We start from the raw sequence: 18714 nt of genomic DNA, 5'->3' as shown, positions 1-18714 counted from the left end.
TAGCTTTGGCTACTAGAAATACTTTAATCATCCCGATTTGTAGTGTCAAATTTCCCTCAGGATGATTAAAGTATTTCTATGTATTTCTATGATACTAGTGCCTTATTAACTACACGTAAGCTAACAAATGTAGTGATCTTTGTACGCTATGTACGCTAGCCGCAATGCTAACTATTATAATGGTAAATCCCAGTCACATTAGCACGTAAGCTAACAAATTTAGCTATCTTTTTGTGAGACTAAACTCTTTGTTCTTGTGGGAATATATAATAAACGTGATGGCTGGATAGATTCATGGCCACACTGGACCCTCCCCTTGTTCCCTTGTCTACCTCTTCTGGGTGATCATCATCTTCTTCTTCTCTCTTCTTCTTCTTCTTCTTCTTCTTCTTCTTCTTCTTCTTCTTCTTCTTCTTCTTCTTCTTCTTTCTTCTTCTTCTTCTTCTTCTTCTTCTTTCTTCTTCTTCTTCTTCTTTTTCTTCTTCTTCTTCTTCTTCTTCTTCTTCTTCTTCTTCTTCTTCTTCTTCTTCTTCTTCTTGCGCCTAATGTTTGTTTTGATTCATGCCAGTTTGATATGAAGTAGTATTGAATGAAACTATTTTGTTGCCTTCCAACCCTCCTCTCCTCCTCTCCTCTCCCCTCTTCCTCCTCTCCCTCCTCTCCCTCCTCTCCATCCTCTCCATCCTCTCCCCACTCTCCCTCCTCTCCTCCCTCTCCCTCCTCTCCTCTCCTCTCCCTCCTCTCCCTCCTCTCCCTCTCTCCATCCTCTCCATCCTCTCCTCTCCTCTCCCCACTCTCCTCCTCTCCTCTCCTCTGCCCCCTCTCCCCCTCTCCTCCTCTCCCCCTCTCCCCCTCTCCTCCCTCTCCCTCCTGTCCCTCCTCTGCCCCCTCTCCCCCCTCCTCCCTCCCTCTCCCCCTCCTCTCCCCCCTCTCCCCCCTCTCCCTCCTCTCCCCCTCTCCCTCATCTCACTCCTCTCCTCCCCTCCCCTCCCCCCTCCCTCCCTCTCCCTCCTCTCCCCCCTCTCCCTCCCTCTCCCCCCTCTCCCTCCTCTCCCCCCCTCCCCTCCTCTCCCTCCTCTCCCCCCTCTCCCCTCTCTCCCCCCTCCCCCACTCTCTCCCTCTCCCCCTCTCCCCCCTCTTCTCTCCCCCCTCCCCCTCCCTCTCCAACAGCACACAGAAGGCTTCAAGAAGCGCTGGTTCACGCTGGACAAGAGACGGATCATGTATTTCAAAGATCCCCTGGTATGACAGCTATCTCTCCCTCTCCCTCTCTCTATCTCTCTCTCTCTATCTCTCTCCCTCCCCCCGCTCTCTCTCTCTCTCTCCTCTCTCTCGCCCTCTCTCTCCCTCTCCCCCCCCCCTCTCTAATTATTAATTACTCCCAGTAATTCAGCTGTGGTATATTCTAATCAATATCTAAGGTGATTTGCAGTACAATGAGATTGCTATCTGGAAAAGGAAGAAGGTCATAATGATACAAATGGTCTTTCTCTACTGATAGAGAAATAAACTGTGCAGGCCAGGCAAAGAAGGAACTATGGTTCAAAAACTCATTATTTATTTTGCCTCTGGGCTCAGAGTGAATTAGAAGGTTGCTTTTTATATACAAGGATTATTTCAGAGTACATTAACACATGTTGTACAAAGGATTAATAAGGTTTGCACATCAAACCCAGTCTGTACCTAAAACAGTCATGTTAACATCAATGAAAATAGAGAATCTTTACTGAGCATTTACACATGAGTAAACCTGGTTTCAGCTTTAAACAACATTGGTTTCTCCCATGATTTACTCACATGAAAATCAGCAGTCTCTGGTGGGATCGGTTGAGAGACACAGACAGCCTCCCTGTCGGGTTGTCTGGCCTATCTCTCAAACACTGCGCTCTCTTTTAAATACTTTAATTTCCACCAATAATAACAGTCTAATAATACGTTTTGGTCCAATCAGGTTGGTCTTCTGGAGGCGGTCCCCAATCGATTTCCTGTGTGGGGGCTGGCTGCCCCCCCCCCCCACCGATCTCCTCATCGGTGTTGTCCTTCAGTAAACAGAGGGGTCTGCTTTTGGCCCCCTCCTTTGCTGCTCAGGTCTTCTCAGTCCAGGGGGTCTGTGGCTTTTGATGAGCACAGAGTCTTAACCCTAAAACCTTTTCTATATCTGTAGCTTTTAATGTAATTAGTTACATATGTATTCAGCATTTAACCCATGTGGAGTTTGTCTATATTTTAATACCAGATTCCCTATATAAAGTATACTGAATTAATAGTTCCTTGGTTTTAGATTCTAGCAAGCTTTACAACCAGAGTGAAATAGCATTATTATTCATAATTAGTTTGATATTTCTAAATGATATTCAAATCTAATGAGTCAGTTACCTTTTAAATTGATATGGTTTAGTTAGTTTGAGTCTAACATTCTGTAAGTACATTCTTCTTTTAGCTGTTTAGACCAGTTGCCCTCTGCAAGTGGGGTGTAATCACCTTCATTTACATACAGTCAACTCGAGAAGGTGTTGTTTGTTCTCTAGATTAGCCATTGCTTGAGTGGGGGTTTGGAATGGTTTTCAAAATACAGTTTCAACAACAGCGGGGGTTTCATATGGGCTCACGCTAATATCCCCCTTAGGGCCCACCAGACTCTTGCCTTATGGTTTTTCTAATTATAGACATATGGAATATGAAATACACAGTCAATGTTACCACTCAGCCAACCAAACCTATGCTAACAAGTAACAACATCCAATTTGAGAGGTTTGGTCATTGGATAGAATGCCAACATCAAGGGTAAATGAATAATAGTGACTCGGTGGGTCTTGTGAGCCGCGCAGGGAACATCCCTCGCTGCACACGACCGTAAGTTTGATACCGCTGCTGTTACACGCCGGCACACGTCTGTGGCACGTCCCCTGCCTCTCATCGTTGCACACTGTCACAAACACAAACAAACGAACTAGGGATGTTCGATATTGGCATTTTACTGATACCGATATACCGATATTGTCCAACTCTTAATTCCGATACCGATATCAACCGATACTGATATATGCAGGGTCCCCCCCCCCCCCCCCCCCGCCCCCCCAAAACTGAATAATTTCAGGTAATTAACATTACATATCTCTTGTCGTGGAATTAACACAGCATTATGCATACTTTTGACAATAAAGAAAATCAGAATTTGTTCTTACTTGCTTGCCTGGGTAAATAAAGGTTAAATAAATGGTAAAAAAATAAAAACGATAACGATATTTTCCGATATCACATTTTAATGCCAATATCGGTAGGCCGATCATATCGGACATCCCTAAAACGAACGGATCTTTCTCCCCAGTCTCTGTAACAATTAAAGGTCATAATGTCAAAAATCATAAAAGTAAACAGTGGAGTACATTTGATTGCTTTGACCAACATCTGTATTTTCTCAGTCGACAACAACTCTTCTTCCTTTTATCTCTCCATTGTTCTTGAAAACCTCACACCCCTCTCTACTTTGCTATTTCATCAGCGACAATGGTGATCTAGGCTGTCTTAGGCCCTCTACCTTGACTTCAAGACTTGCGCAATCAAAGCCAACTTCTCTTGAGATTACAGAACAATGCGTCTGTGTGTTCCCATACATGTGTGTTTCTTTGTTCTTGTGTGTGGCAGCCACTTGGATCATCAAAACCTCACCATGACATATCATTCCAATGACATCAATACCTCTGAGTCTGAGTCACCCCCCCCCCCTTTCCACTACCTCTCTCTTACATTCATTCAGACCTTGATGTGAGCTGGTCTTGACGAGAGTGCTAAGTAGGCTACTGCTGGGAATGTGAATTCTAAGAGCTCTATATCAAAGGTTTCTTTGGTTCCATTAGGTTTTGATAGTCTGAGGTATCAGATTCCATTTTGTCTGGCAAGGTAGTTAGACATCACACACATCTTTGTCAAAACTAACACTGGCATATTGTAATAATAACCGGGCAGAGAGAGGGTGGGGACGGTGAGTCAGGTGGTGGGGGGGGGGGGGGGGGGGGAGAGAGAGAGACCCACCAACCAACAGTTTATTTGGTTATAGTTTATTTCCTAATCAATATTATTTCACACTCGCACTTGTATCTTGTTTGACTTTCTGTCAATAGCCGTGTTTACATGGACCCTAATTGCCCACTAATAATCAGTATAATAGCCCAATCAGAATACAAATGCCTCATCTAAACAGCTTAATCGGAAAACCGACTGACCCGATCTGGTCCGATCGTGAGGAATGTTCAACCAGGTTGAGAGGGGCGGTGTGTAAACCTTTGATAATAAAATAATAATAATAAAAATAATAGCGCCTAATAACCAATGCTTGATCTGATTGTTCTCTCTGGTTGGTATAAATATATTATTGCTGTGCATGTTGGGGGGTAGCTCTTTGTGGTGGATGTGAAGGAGTTTCCGGGGGGAAATTCCAAAACAAAACCTTTCCATTGCTGTCTTTATTGGAAGCTCAGTGTTAGCTAAAAGGATCAATTGAATGCCTCCATGGTCAGTCCGTGTAGTGAATATCCAACTTGGTCTTCTATCACATTATCCAATAAAGACGTAGAAAATTTCAGTTTTGATTATTTTGCTTTTCCCCCCGTTGCTGGTCCCTGGTATGGGAAAACTGCCCAAACCCATTCCAAGTATGAAATATGCATGCATGTTCTGAAATGGTCTAAAAATATATCCATTAGTGCATATCATGTATAAAATACATTTCAATAGTTTTATAATGTAATGTTGTCAAACAGCGACATCTAGGCACTTTGTTGTCCTTTTTTAGTTTTGGTCTGATGAGTGATTTGGACCAATCAAACCCCTCCCCTATACCTACTCAACTCCATATCACGCATCAGACCAAAACAAAAAAATATAAACCGAAGTACAGCAGGGCTCCTAGAGGTTTCTGTTTACAGATTATTATACCTTTGACAACATTACAATAAATAATAATAATAATAATAATTATTATTATTATTATTATTATTATTATTATTATTATTATTATTATTATTATTATTATTATTATTATTATTATTATTAATAATAATAATAATAATAATAATAATAATAATAATAATAATAATAATAATAATAATAATAATAATAATAATAATAATAATAATAATAATAATAATAATAATAATAATAATAATAATAATAATAATAATAATAATAATAATAATAATAACCCTGTATCACGGCATAAAAACAGAACAGTCAAGATTAAAACAATGATCTTGGCAAAAGTGTCAGTGGAGTTAAAAACAAGACAAACAATGTAAACATATGAAATATAACAGTGGCACACAGGGTGCAGTTATAGTGAGTATGCCCAGTAAGCAAGGCAGTTAAAAGACAAGGTTAAGAAAAGAATAAGATAAACAACAAGAAGTATAAAAAACAGTGAAGTTAAAATAACAGACAAACAAACAGCAGGGGGTATTGGTCAGTGACGGAGGTTATAGTGAATATGCGAGTTTGAACAGATGGGTTTTCAATTGTGATCTGAATGATGAGAGTGAGTCTGACTGTCGGATGTGTGGGGGCAGGGAGTTCCAGAGTCTGGGAGCCGAGCAGCACCCATGGTACTGAGGCGTGAGCTGGGGGTGGATAAGAGTCCAGTAGAGCAGGGGTTCCCAACCTTTTTTCCCCCAGGGACCCCCAAACATCTCTGATGAAATTCCTGGACCCCCCTCCTAATAAAATACCATAAAATACGTTTTTTTTGTCATTTTAATACTTTTTTTTGTCATTTTAATAACAAACTGCTTATACACAGGCATATGCATCATAATTAGACCCACTATGCTTCTTTGACTTGTGCCTTCAATCAACAAATCTAATCTTGCACCATATGTATTTAAACATTTTGGCCAATATTTAAATCCTGTATTCATCCTCTCAAATCAGGCCCTAATGGTGAACGGTTTGCATTTATGTTGAATGAAGTAAGAATCCACTGCAGTAAAAATATCCTCACCTCGAGTGGTGGTAGTAAGGTTGACTGACATGAGAATGTCCTGCTTCAGATCCTCATTTTTGATATATTGCACATAAACGATGAGCACAGCCTCGTCTGCGACAGTTGTAGTTTCATCAAGTTGTATGGCAAATGGACCCTTTCTAAGCTTTTCTGACAGCTGCTGCTCGCAATCACTTGACATCTTATCAATTCGGTCTTTCACTACATTGTTCGAGAGTGGTACTGATTTTAGTTTATCCGCCACCTGTGGGCCGCACAGTTTCTAAACCATTTTGATGCAGGCTGGTTTGATGAGCTGCTCGCCAATATTGTGCGGTTTCTTTGCTTTTGCAATTAAAAGCGAACACTCAAAGGAGGCTTCGGTAGCCTTCTGTAAATCACTGCCACCCCTGCTCCACGCTACTCCAACATCAACGGGCTTGTTCGCCTTGAGAGACTGTTCTTTCCTCCGAAAAAAGTCTGGATCCTTACCAACGGTTTCTGGGTGCTTAGACGCCTGATGTCTCTTCAGCTTGCTGGGCTTCAGGCTCGAGTTTGCCAACTTTTCTCCACAAATCACACACTCAGGTCGTTTGTCTGGTCCCTCAGTGAAGCCCATGGTGATTTTCGCGATTGCTGTAGGTCCTAACTTTTTTTGCAGATGAGCTGCCGTCATCTCCTTTTCGTTTGTCACACATTTTCGCCTCTGGCGGCTGACTGCAGACGAGCCGAGGAAGTTAACTAGCGTGCTAGGCTAGCTACAGAAAGTGATACAGTCAACTGATTCGCGTTTTAGCGGCTACCCGGTAGCCTACTGTTAACGTTAAAAAATCATGTCTAGATGTTTATTTATTTATCTTTATTTTTTATTGTAGTGGAGAGACTATTCATGCTTCTGATGATAAAAATATGCTAATTAAATATTTCTCTGAAAGAAAAAAATAATAATAAAAAAAAAAAAAAAAAAAAAAAAAAGACCTCAAATCATCTGTGGTCTGGCGGACCCCCTGTGCCCCCTGGCGGACCCCCAGGGGGTCCGCGGACCCCAGGTTGGGAATCACTGCAGTAGAGGATGAGCGGAGGCTGCGGGAGGGGGTGTAATCTTGGAGGAGGTCAGTAATGTAGGTGGGGGCTAGATTGTGGAGGGCTTTGAAGGTGAGTAAGAGTTTTTTTTTTTTTTTTTTAAATCAATCCGGTAGTGCACAGGGAGCCAGTGTAGTTGAATGAGGACGGGGGTGACGTGGTGGGATGAGTTTGTGCGGGTGATAATCCTAGCAGCAGAGTTTTGGATGATTTGGAGTCTGTTGATGAGTTTGGTGGGAAGGCCGGTGAGGAGAGCGTTACAGTAATCGATCCGGGATGTGACAAATGAGTGGACCAGGGTTTCTGTATTTGATTGGGACAGGGATGGGCGGAGTCTGGAGATATTACGGAGGTGAAAGAAGCCAGACCGGGTGGTGTATTTGATGTGTGGTGCAAAGGAGAGGGAACCGTCCAGAATGACACAGAGGCTTTTGACTTGGGGGGAGAAGGGTACAGGGAAGCCGTCGATGGTGATGTTTGGAACTGGGGTGTTTTGTGATTTGGTGAGGGTGGATTTGGAGCCGATGAGCAGGGCCTCAGTTTTGCTGCCATTTAATTTCAGGAAGTTTCTGCTCATCCATAAAATATGGTTGTTTCATCTCAGTATTTGTTTGTTCGGTATTTGCTGTTAACCCTTTCACTACCACACTACCAAGTGGTTAACCCTTTCACTGTGACAATACAGAAGGTTAACATCCTGTGTATTGTCGCAGTGAAAGGGTTAACCATTTGGTAGTGCGGCAGTGAAAGGGTTAATGCCATTTTGGTATTGATCCATTTCACAATCTCATGTCTAAACAGCTTAATCGGAAAACCGACTGACCCGATCTGGTCCGATCGTGAGGAATGTTCAACCAGGTTGAGAGGGGCGGTGTGTAAACCTTTGATAATAAAATAATAATAATAAAAATAATAGCGCCTAATAACCAATGCTTGATCTGATTGTTCTCTCTGGTTGGTATAAATATATTATTGCTGTGCATGTTGGGGGGTAGCTCTTTGTGGTAGATGTGAAGGAGTTTCCGGGGGGAAATTCCAAAACAAAACCTTTCCATTGCTGTCTTTATTGGAAGCTCAGTGTTAGCTAAAAGGATCAATTGAATGCCTCCATGGTCAGTCCGTGTAGTGAATATCCAACTTGGTCTTCTATCACATTATCCAATAAAGACGTAGAAAATTTCAGTTTTGATTATTTTGCTTTTCCCCCCGTTGCTGGTCCCTGGTATGGGAAAACTGCCCAAACCCATTCCAAGTATGAAATATGCATGCATGTTCTGAAATGGTCTAAAAATATATCCATTAGTGCATATCATGTATAAAATACATTTCAATAGTTTTATAATGTAATGTTGTCAAACAGCGACATCTAGGCACTTTGTTGTCCTTTTTTAGTTTTGGTCTGATGAGTGATTTGGACCAATCAAACCCCTCCCCTATACCTACTCAACTCCATATCACGCATCAGACCAAAACAAAAAAATATAAACCGAAGTACAGCAGGGCTCCTAGAGGTTTCTGTTTACAGATTATTATACCTTTGACAACATTACAATAAATAATAATAATAATAATTATTATTATTATTATTATTATTATTATTATTATTATTATTATTATTATTATTATTATTATTATTATTATTATTATTAATAATAATAATAATAATAATAATAATAATAATAATAATAATAATAATAATAATAATAATAATAATAATAATAATAATAATAATAATAATAATAATAATAATAATAATAATAATAATAATAATAATAATAATAATAATAATAATAATAACCCTGTATCACCTTACAGGGCATAAAAACAGAACAGTCAAGATTAAAACAATGATCTTGGCAAAAGTGTCAGTGGAGTTAAAAACAAGACAAACAATGTAAACATATGAAATATAACAGTGGCACACAGGGTGCAGTTATAGTGAGTATGCCCAGTAAGCAAGGCAGTTAAAAGACAAGGTTAAGAAAAGAATAAGATAAACAACAAGAAGTATAAAAAACAGTGAAGTTAAAATAACAGACAAACAAACAGCAGGGGGTATTGGTCAGTGACGGAGGTTATAGTGAATATGCGAGTTTGAACAGATGGGTTTTCAATTGTGATCTGAATGATGAGAGTGAGTCTGACTGTCGGATGTGTGGGGGCAGGGAGTTCCAGAGTCTGGGAGCCGAGCAGCACCCATGGTACTGAGGCGTGAGCTGGGGGTGGATAAGAGTCCAGTAGAGCAGGGGTTCCCAACCTTTTTTCCCCCAGGGACCCCCAAACATCTCTGATGAAATTCCTGGACCCCCCTCCTAATAAAATACCATAAAATACGTTTTTTTTGTCATTTTAATACTTTTTTTTGTCATTTTAATAACAAACTGCTTATACACAGGCATATGCATCATAATTAGACCCACTATGCTTCTTTGACTTGTGCCTTCAATCAACAAATCTAATCTTGCACCATATGTATTTAAACATTTTGGCCAATATTTAAATCCTGTATTCATCCTCTCAAATCAGGCCCTAATGGTGAACGGTTTGCATTTATGTTGAATGAAGTAAGAATCCACTGCAGTAAAAATATCCTCACCTCGAGTGGTGGTAGTAAGGTTGACTGACATGAGAATGTCCTGCTTCAGATCCTCATTTTTGATATATTGCACATAAACGATGAGCACAGCCTCGTCTGCGACAGTTGTAGTTTCATCAAGTTGTATGGCAAATGGACCCTTTCTAAGCTTTTCTGACAGCTGCTGCTCGCAATCACTTGACATCTTATCAATTCGGTCTTTCACTACATTGTTCGAGAGTGGTACTGATTTTAGTTTATCCGCCACCTGTGGGCCGCACAGTTTCTAAACCATTTTGATGCAGGCTGGTTTGATGAGCTGCTCGCCAATATTGTGCGGTTTCTTTGCTTTTGCAATTAAAAGCGAACACTCAAAGGAGGCTTCGGTAGCCTTCTGTAAATCACTGCCACCCCTGCTCCACGCTACTCCAACATCAACGGGCTTGTTCGCCTTGAGAGACTGTTCTTTCCTCCGAAAAAAGTCTGGATCCTTACCAACGGTTTCTGGGTGCTTAGACGCCTGATGTCTCTTCAGCTTGCTGGGCTTCAGGCTCGAGTTTGCCAACTTTTCTCCACAAATCACACACTCAGGTCGTTTGTCTGGTCCCTCAGTGAAGCCCATGGTGATTTTCGCGATTGCTGTAGGTCCTAACTTTTTTTGCAGATGAGCTGCCGTCATCTCCTTTTCGTTTGTCACACATTTTCGCCTCTGGCGGCTGACTGCAGACGAGCCGAGGAAGTTAACTAGCGTGCTAGGCTAGCTACAGAAAGTGATACAGTCAACTGATTCGCGTTTTAGCGGCTACCCGGTAGCCTACTGTTAACGTTAAAAAATCATGTCTAGATGTTTATTTATTTATCTTTATTTTTTATTGTAGTGGAGAGACTATTCATGCTTCTGATGATAAAAATATGCTAATTAAATATTTCTCTGAAAGAAAAAAATAATAATAAAAAAAAAAAAAAAAAAAAAAAAAGACCTCAAATCATCTGTGGTCTGGCGGACCCCCTGTGCCCCCTGGCGGACCCCCAGGGGGTCCGCGGACCCCAGGTTGGGAATCACTGCAGTAGAGGATGAGCGGAGGCTGCGGGAGGGGGTGTAATCTTGGAGGAGGTCAGTAATGTAGGTGGGGGCTAGATTGTGGAGGGCTTTGAAGGTGAGTAAGAGTTTTTTTTTTTTTTTTTTAAATCAATCCGGTAGTGCACAGGGAGCCAGTGTAGTTGAATGAGGACGGGGGTGACGTGGTGGGATGAGTTTGTGCGGGTGATAATCCTAGCAGCAGAGTTTTGGATGATTTGGAGTCTGTTGATGAGTTTGGTGGGAAGGCCGGTGAGGAGAGCGTTACAGTAATCGATCCGGGATGTGACAAATGAGTGGACCAGGGTTTCTGTATTTGATTGGGACAGGGATGGGCGGAGTCTGGAGATATTACGGAGGTGAAAGAAGCCAGACCGGGTGGTGTATTTGATGTGTGGTGCAAAGGAGAGGGAACCGTCCAGAATGACACAGAGGCTTTTGACTTGGGGGGAGAAGGGTACAGGGAAGCCGTCGATGGTGATGTTTGGAACTGGGGTGTTTTGTGATTTGGTGAGGGTGGATTTGGAGCCGATGAGCAGGGCCTCAGTTTTGCTGCCATTTAATTTCAGGAAGTTTCTGCTCATCCATAAAATATGGTTGTTTCATCTCAGTATTTGTTTGTTCGGTATTTGCTGTTAACCCTTTCACTACCACACTACCAAGTGGTTAACCCTTTCACTGTGACAATACAGAAGGTTAACATCCTGTGTATTGTCGCAGTGAAAGGGTTAACCATTTGGTAGTGCGGCAGTGAAAGGGTTAATGCCATTTTGGTATTGATCCATTTCACAATCTCATGTCTCCTCATCCTCTCTCTCTCTCTTTCTGAAGGATGATCCTACTGTATATCTCATGTCTCCTCATCCTCTCTCTCTCTCTTTCTGAAGGATGATCCTACTGTATATCTCATGTCTCCTCATCCTCTCTCTCTCTCTTTCTGAAGGATGATCCTACTGTATATCTCATGTCTCCTCATCCTCTCTCTCTCTCTTTCTGAAGGATGATCCTACTGTATATCTCATGTCTCCTCATCCTCTCTCTCTCTCTTTCTGAAGGATGATCCTACTGTATATCTCATGTCTCCTCATCCTCTCTCTCTCTCTTTCTGAAGGATGATCCTACTGTATATCTCATGTCTCCTCATCCTCTCTCTCTCTCTTTCTGAAGGATGATCCTACTGTATATCTCATGTCTCCTCATCCTCTCTCTCTATCTTTCTGAAGGATGATCCTACTGTATATCTCATGTCTCCTCATCCTCTCTCTCTCTCTTTTTGAAGGATGATCCTACTGTATATCTCATGTCTCCTCATCCTCTCTCTCTATCTTTCTGAAGGATGATCCTACTGTATATCTCATGTCTCCTCATCCTCTCTCTCTCTCTTTTTGAAGGATGATCCTACTGTATATCTCATGTCTCCTCATCCTCTCTCTCTTTCTGAAGGATGCCTTTGCCAAGGGGGAGGCGTTCCTGGGGCACAGGGGCGTCGGTTACAGCGCCACCCCCGGTTTGCCCGCCGGCACTCATTGCAACGGTGCCTGGCAACACGGCATCACCATAGTAACGCCCGACCGAAGCTTCCTGTTCACCTGTGAGACGGAAAGTGATCAGCAGGATTGGCTGAAACACTTCAACAATGTCATGGATGCACAGATGTCCCCACAGGACTATACCAGTACGAGTTGCAAACTTAATAATAATGTTCAGACCATGTTTGTTAACTATATCTTTTTTTGTCCAAGTGAGATCTTTCTGCTCATCCGCTCCCAGTCTGTGGAGCGCTCTCCCTGACCACCTGAGAGCACCACATACTGTACTGTGGAGGCTTTTAAAAAGGGCCTCAAATAGAGACTTTTGTTGATTTCTATCTAGTTTTAGCTCCGCACATTTTAAGTTATTTTACCAGTTTTAGCCCTTCTTATTTCATGTTTTTTTACTCTTTTACTAGTTTTAGTGTTCTTTTTACTCCTTACTAGTTTTAGTCTTGCTTATTTTATATTCTTTTTTACTCTCTTGCTAGCTTTTATGCTCTTTTACGATGTAGCGCTTTGAGATTTGCTCCACAATTATAAAGCGCCCTACAAATCAAATATATTATTATTATTATTATTATTATTAGTAGTAGTTTCGTTTTTTCTAACCCTGGGTTTGTGTGTGTTTTCCAGTGGAGGCTCTCTTCAAGCACAGGCATTGATGGACGAAGAAGGCCTCTGGAACCTCCTGCCCCCTGTCCAGCCACCCTCCATCTGACATCGACTGCATTCTGTTTCCACCTCTGGCCCCTATAGTCTTGAAAGGGAAACTCCACCACAAAACAGCATTTAACTAATTTGGTAGGACCTGAGGTTTTTGTACAAATGGCTTAGTACGGGGTTCGCACAAGGTCCTTGAAGTGCTTAAAGTCCTTGATTTGTGACCAACAAAAGTCAAGGCCTGGAATTCCTTTAACAAGGTGCTTAAAAAGTACTTGAAATTCAAATCAACCATTCGCATTGAACGTTTTGTTCATCCATGATAAAACATTTCAGAATCAACTAATACATTTTTTTTATTTAAAGTTTAATAATTGTCGGAAATTGGTTTTAAGCCATACATATTGGATTTTTCTATAAAAAAAACAGCATTTCAAAGTTAATTGTATCCTTTTAAATGCCCTTTTGAAATGAAAAAGTGCTTGGAAAAGTATTTGCAAGTCCTTGAATTTCGTTTTGCAATGCCTGTGGGAACCCTGGGAATGGCTTAGTATGGTAGAGCAAAGCGTTTTTCTTGTCAACACTATCATTATTCCTGCAAGGTTTGGAATTCCTGGATGATGTTATTATGATGCAACCTACCCCATCCAGATTACCTTTGAAGATAGAGCGAGAGAAAGGGGAAGGCAGTCTTCCCTGCTTACGGGGAGGGGGGGGGGGGGGGGGTGATGATGTGTGCCTCCCTTTCAGTCTCAAGGGGGAATTGACTAAAAATAATAGGTTGAGTTTTACAGCATTTGTTGTTGCTGGTGCAAATCTACTGTGGAGCGTAACCATTTCACTACCACGCTACAGAAGGTTAATCATTTCACTGCGACAACACAGAATGTTAACCCTTTCACTGCCACGTGACAAAAGGTTAACCCTTTCACTACCACACTACAGAAGGTTTACCCTTTACTACCACACTACAGACAACCTTCTGTAGTGTGGTAGTGAATGGGTTAACTCATGCCTACTTGTAGTTATTCCTTATTCATGGGGATGCAGTAATTGACTATACTACTCTGGGAAAACAGCAAATAATTGTCAAGTTATGCTGCTCTGCAGTAGAATTTCCATTGAACCCTTTCACTACCACACTACAGAAGGTTAACCCTTTCACTACCACACTACAGAAGGTTAACCTTTCACTACCACACTACAGAAGGTTAATCGTCTGTAGTGTGGTAGTGAAAGGGTTAACCTTATGTGGTGTGGTAGTGAAAGGGTTAACCTTCTGTAGTGTGGTAGTGAAACGTTAACCCTTTGTTGTGTGGTAGTGAATGGGTTAACCATTTGGTGGCGTGGCCGTGAAAGGGTTAACCATTTGGTAGTGTGGCAGTGAAAGGGTTAACCTTATGTTGTGTGGCAGTGAAAGGGTTAACCATTTGGTAATGTGGCAGTGAAAGGGTTAACCTTATGTAGTTTGGTAGTGAAAGGGTTAACCCTTTGTTGTGTGGCAGTGAAATGGTTAACCATTTGGTTGTGTGGCAGTGAAAGGGTTAACATTATGTAGGTTGGCAATGAAAGGATTAACCATTTGTTAGTGGCAGTGAAAGGGTTAACCATTTGGTAGTGTGGTAGTGAAAGGGTTAACCGTCTGTGTATTGTCGCAGTGAAAGGGTTAACCGTTTGGAAGTGTGAGGCAGTGAAAGGGTTAATGGAGGAGGTAACCAGGGTTTGGTTTCACCTGTTTTGATACTAACTTCATGTAAATGTAACCTAAATAATAGCTTCCTATGGTTATGATGCTGTACACGACCTGTACAGAATGTCATTTTGTCAACCGTTTCAACATCCTGCTTTAGACAAGTTCTCACTAGGTTTAATTCTGAATCTAATGTGCCGTTTGCATTCTGTTCTTTCCTTCACAACATTTGGTGTTATCCCATTTTTAACAGGAGATTTGCTCATTGGTTTGTGTGTTATTATTTAATAGATACATGGTTTAATGGCGCCTCCCTGTGGAGGTTCACAAATAGAGCAAGTATGTGTCCAAATATCCAATATCACCATATAGATGCATGTTTTATTAATCTTCTTCTTCGCACAATATTACACAAACTAGTTTAATAAGTTGCAGAACAAAGGACATTTTAAAGACTATTTCAGGCATTCACACTTTTTGTCCATGTGATGTCATGCCTTCTCTATCTCTCTCTCTCTCTCTCTCTCTCTCTCTCTCTCTCTCTCTCTCTCTCTCTCTCTCTCTCTCTCTCTCTGTCTCTCTCTCTCTCTCTCTCTCTCTCTCTCTCTCTCTCTCTCTCTCTCTCTCTCTCTCTCGATATACAGTATATATATATGAATTTCTTTGTGACTGAAATTTAAACAACGCATTTTATATTAGAACCTAGTTGACTGAAATGTCTTTCTTTATCAATCCAGTATTTCTAATAAAACGATGGCATGTCTGATATGTGTCCCATATTTGCTGTTTTTCTGAAAACGTCCGACTGAGACTGAGGTGAATTATATGCAAATGTGCTAATGTACGTGAAGACTCCTGAAGTCTGTGCATACATCTGAGTGTGTTTAAGTTGAAGTTTTAAGTTGAAGTTGATTTGGATCCCCATTAGCCACAGCAGTGCTGTGCCTATTCTTCCTGGGGTCCATACCGACTGCATACACTCAAACATTCACCTGGCATACAGACACATTAAAACAACAATACACACTCATAATAAAATTCATAATACATACTCCTAATCAATTTATAATACACTACAGCATGTTATAATATACAATCGAGCTTTTTCATACATGATCTGTGTTTATATCAACCTATTATAAAATATTCTAATATATCCTTATCAGACACATACATTTTAATTTACATATATCCCTATCTCCTTATCAGACACATACATTTTAATTTACATATATCCCTATCTCCTTATCAGACGTGTACATTTTCATTTACGTACGTGTTAATGTCTATATGTGTGTATATGTGCTTGTCTGCACACAATTCCCCCATCATGCCAGCAATCAGAGGGTGTGTAAAACTGCACCCTGGTGCTCAAAGCCAGTAGGTTGAGGGCCAAGGCACATGCCTCATAAATCTATGGAGCCATGCTAGGCTTTCACCTAGGTGAGAGGGAGAGAGGGAGTGCGGAGAGCCAGCGAAATAGAGACGAATCACAGGCAGAGGGCACCGCGGCATACAGACACGGCGTCGCTCTTGTCAAGACGAGAGAGGCGAGGGGGCAGAGGACTCCATTAACCTGCACATGGAAGAGCCGTCTGCCATCGAGACACAACAGAGCAGCAGAGTACAGACTTGGGATTTCACTGGGGAAAAAATGGATATCCATTCAGGACATCTCAGAGTGCAGTCGTGGAAAAGAAGGACTTAGATTTCACCCTGTATGACATTCTTTATCCAGATGAGCGTTTGCCTATTGACGGACAAAATCTGAGGGCATCTCACCTTATTAACTAAAGGCTTCCCAAGCAAGACCTTAAATCCTCCCTGGATGTGGACGTGTCTTTCTCCACGCGTGTTCTCTAGACTGAGGAGCATCGTCATGGCAGCGTGGAGGACTTCGTGTTTGGAAATGAGTGCGAGCCTCTCTAGCCAACATTCCCGTCAGCCATGTCAACCGTCCCCGTAGGCCGCCTCTGAAGACCTGCATGGCCGACGTGAGCCCGTTCCGCACTGAGTTTAAGTGCCGCCGCCCGCCACCACACACTGCCGCACGCCTCCGTCCTCTCTCGGGACGCGTTTTCACAATTCTGACGAGCCCTTGTATAAAACCCCTAGCGGAATTCTGACATCACTGTGTCTCACCTTGTGTTTCGGATGGATCTCGGTTTTCATACTTAATTAAGGGCCTTTTGTAGGTTTGTCTGTATGTGACCGGACTGGGGATTTATAGGTTTTCCTTTCACAAGACTGCTTATGTTGATAACCAACGCTGCAGCCTTCACTCTGCTACTGTGCTGTCGATACAACATACAGTATGGAACCAATACCGACTCAAAACCCCTTCCCATCTGAACTCTGAAGAACGGATATTCATTATTGAATTGAACTGAGCTGACCCTCCTATCCGCAGGAGCCTGTGCTTTCTCTCTTGAACTCTGACCTGTACAATGAACTGCACTTCTAATGCCACCATCAGTCCACAGCTAGTGCCGGGTCCGAGCCCAGGGGCTGCTGGGGGCGGCGGCGGCGGCGGCGGCGGGTCTGGCGTATGGGTGACATCCATCCTCGGAGCCACGCTGCTCACCATGTGCGCTCTAGGCGTGGCGGGCAATGTATACACGCTGGTCATCACGCGCTCGGCCGCGCTGCGCCTCTCGGGATCCATGTACGTGTACATCCTCAACCTGACCCTGGCCGACTTGCTCTACCTCTCCACCATCCCCTTCGTGGTCTGCACCTACTTTGCCCACGATTGGCTGTTTGGCGAGGTGGGCTGCCGCATCCTCCTGAGTCTCGACCTCCTCACGATGCACGCCAGCGTCTTCGTGTTGGTCGCCATGAGTCTGGAACGCTACCGTGCCGTGGCCAAGCCCTTCAGCGCCCACAGGTCCTCCGCCCGCGGTCGTAAACTGGCGGCGGGGGTCATCTGGGGGGTGGCGTTCATGTTGACACTGCCCATGATGGTCATGATCAGACTGAGGGAGGGGAAACCCAACGCAGCCGGTGTGGTGAAAAGGATCTGTTTCCCTACTTGGACTCCTGACGCCTTCAAGGCTTACATTACTGTCCTGTTTCTAACCAGTGTTCTAGTCCCTGGGTTAGTCATCGTGGGACTCTACGTGGGACTGGCCAGGCGCTACTGGGTAGCACAGGCCAGCTTGGGCGGAGGCGGCCGCTCTTCCCGGAGAAGAGGACTCAAGCAAAAAGTGGTGTCAATGATCTTTAGCATAATTGTGGCCTACTGGGCATGTTTTCTGCCTTTCTGGGGGTGGCAGCTAGCGAAGCTGTTCTCTCCGGAGTCCCTCAGGGCTCTGTCTTCGGCCACTCATAATTATGTGAATTTCTTTGTCACGTGTCTAACCTATGGCAATAGTTGTATAAATCCATTACTCTACACTCTCCTGACCAGGAACTACAAAGACTATCTGGCCCAGAAAGGTCAGTCTGTTGGGTCAAGCAGGGCTGACCCTGTGTCTGTCGCAAGCACACCCCTGCAAGAATTATAACGGGGAGTACTGATTTAATAGAGACATTATACATTTTGAGCAGAATGCTGGTGACTATGATTGGATTTCTTTTTTAGGTTTTTATTTTTATATGGATACAAATGTTTTGCACTTTCCACAAAACACATTCTTTGTGTGGCAAGCAAATCCTCATGAATATACAGTAACAGCTATAGTGCAAATACAAGTAAATATGTGAGTTGTACTTTTTAATTTTTTTTTTTATGTCAGCCTGGTTTTAATGTGTCAAATGTTTGGTCACATTCCACTTCTCCTGTTCACTCACTGATTTGAATAAAATATCCCCCCCACACGTGTCTTTAACACTTTTAAAATGTTGTATATTGAAAAACCTTTTTTTTGTATGGTTCTTTCACCAAAAATGTTCAATGAGCCGGTTAACTTAAACTTTTTCCACCTAGACGGTTTGCCATTTTCTTTCAGCCAAACACAACACTTCTTAGCTTACACAATCTTGTTATAGCTAAGAGATTTGCTGAAATAAATAGCTGTTTTCATAGATCACAGGTTTTGAAGAAGTACTGAGAGCCCCCCCCCCCCCACCCCCCTTCAGTGGAAGAGTGTGAAAAGGGCGCTCTGGTGACCAGTTCTGCAC

General features: G+C 42.5%; 2 protein-coding genes across 2 annotated transcripts in view; both read left to right on the top strand.

Annotated features, from left to right (window-relative positions):
• LOC311231800 (arf-GAP with dual PH domain-containing protein 1) overlaps nucleotides 1–15356 on the top strand; it is a 46050-nt gene extending 30694 nt beyond the window's left edge. The window contains exons 7-9 of the mRNA XM_084318425.1: nucleotides 1171–1242; nucleotides 12154–12385; nucleotides 12876–15356. Coding sequence (XP_084174551.1) covers nucleotides 1171–1242; nucleotides 12154–12385; nucleotides 12876–12904 — 333 coding nt within the window. The 3' untranslated portion in view covers nucleotides 12905–15356. The remainder of the gene's footprint in view (nucleotides 1–1170; nucleotides 1243–12153; nucleotides 12386–12875) is intronic.
• A 1683-nt stretch (nucleotides 15357–17039) lies between these two features.
• Nucleotides 17040–18098, top strand: LOC311232025 (urotensin-2 receptor-like; the record flags this gene model as incomplete). The annotated part of the gene is made up of 1 exon (XM_084318689.1): nucleotides 17040–18098. One exon carries the CDS (start codon nucleotides 17040–17042, stop codon nucleotides 18096–18098), a length of 1059 nt encoding a protein of 352 aa, XP_084174815.1.
• Between the last annotated feature and the right edge of the window lie 616 nt (nucleotides 18099–18714).

Source organism: Notolepis coatsorum (assembly GCF_963971535.1).
Source record: "Notolepis coatsorum genome assembly, chromosome: 7".
Taxonomy (NCBI): Eukaryota; Metazoa; Chordata; class Actinopteri; order Aulopiformes; family Paralepididae; genus Notolepis; species Notolepis coatsorum.
Note: the sequence above shows the minus strand (reverse complement) of the source record. Positions and strands in the feature narration are given on the sequence as shown.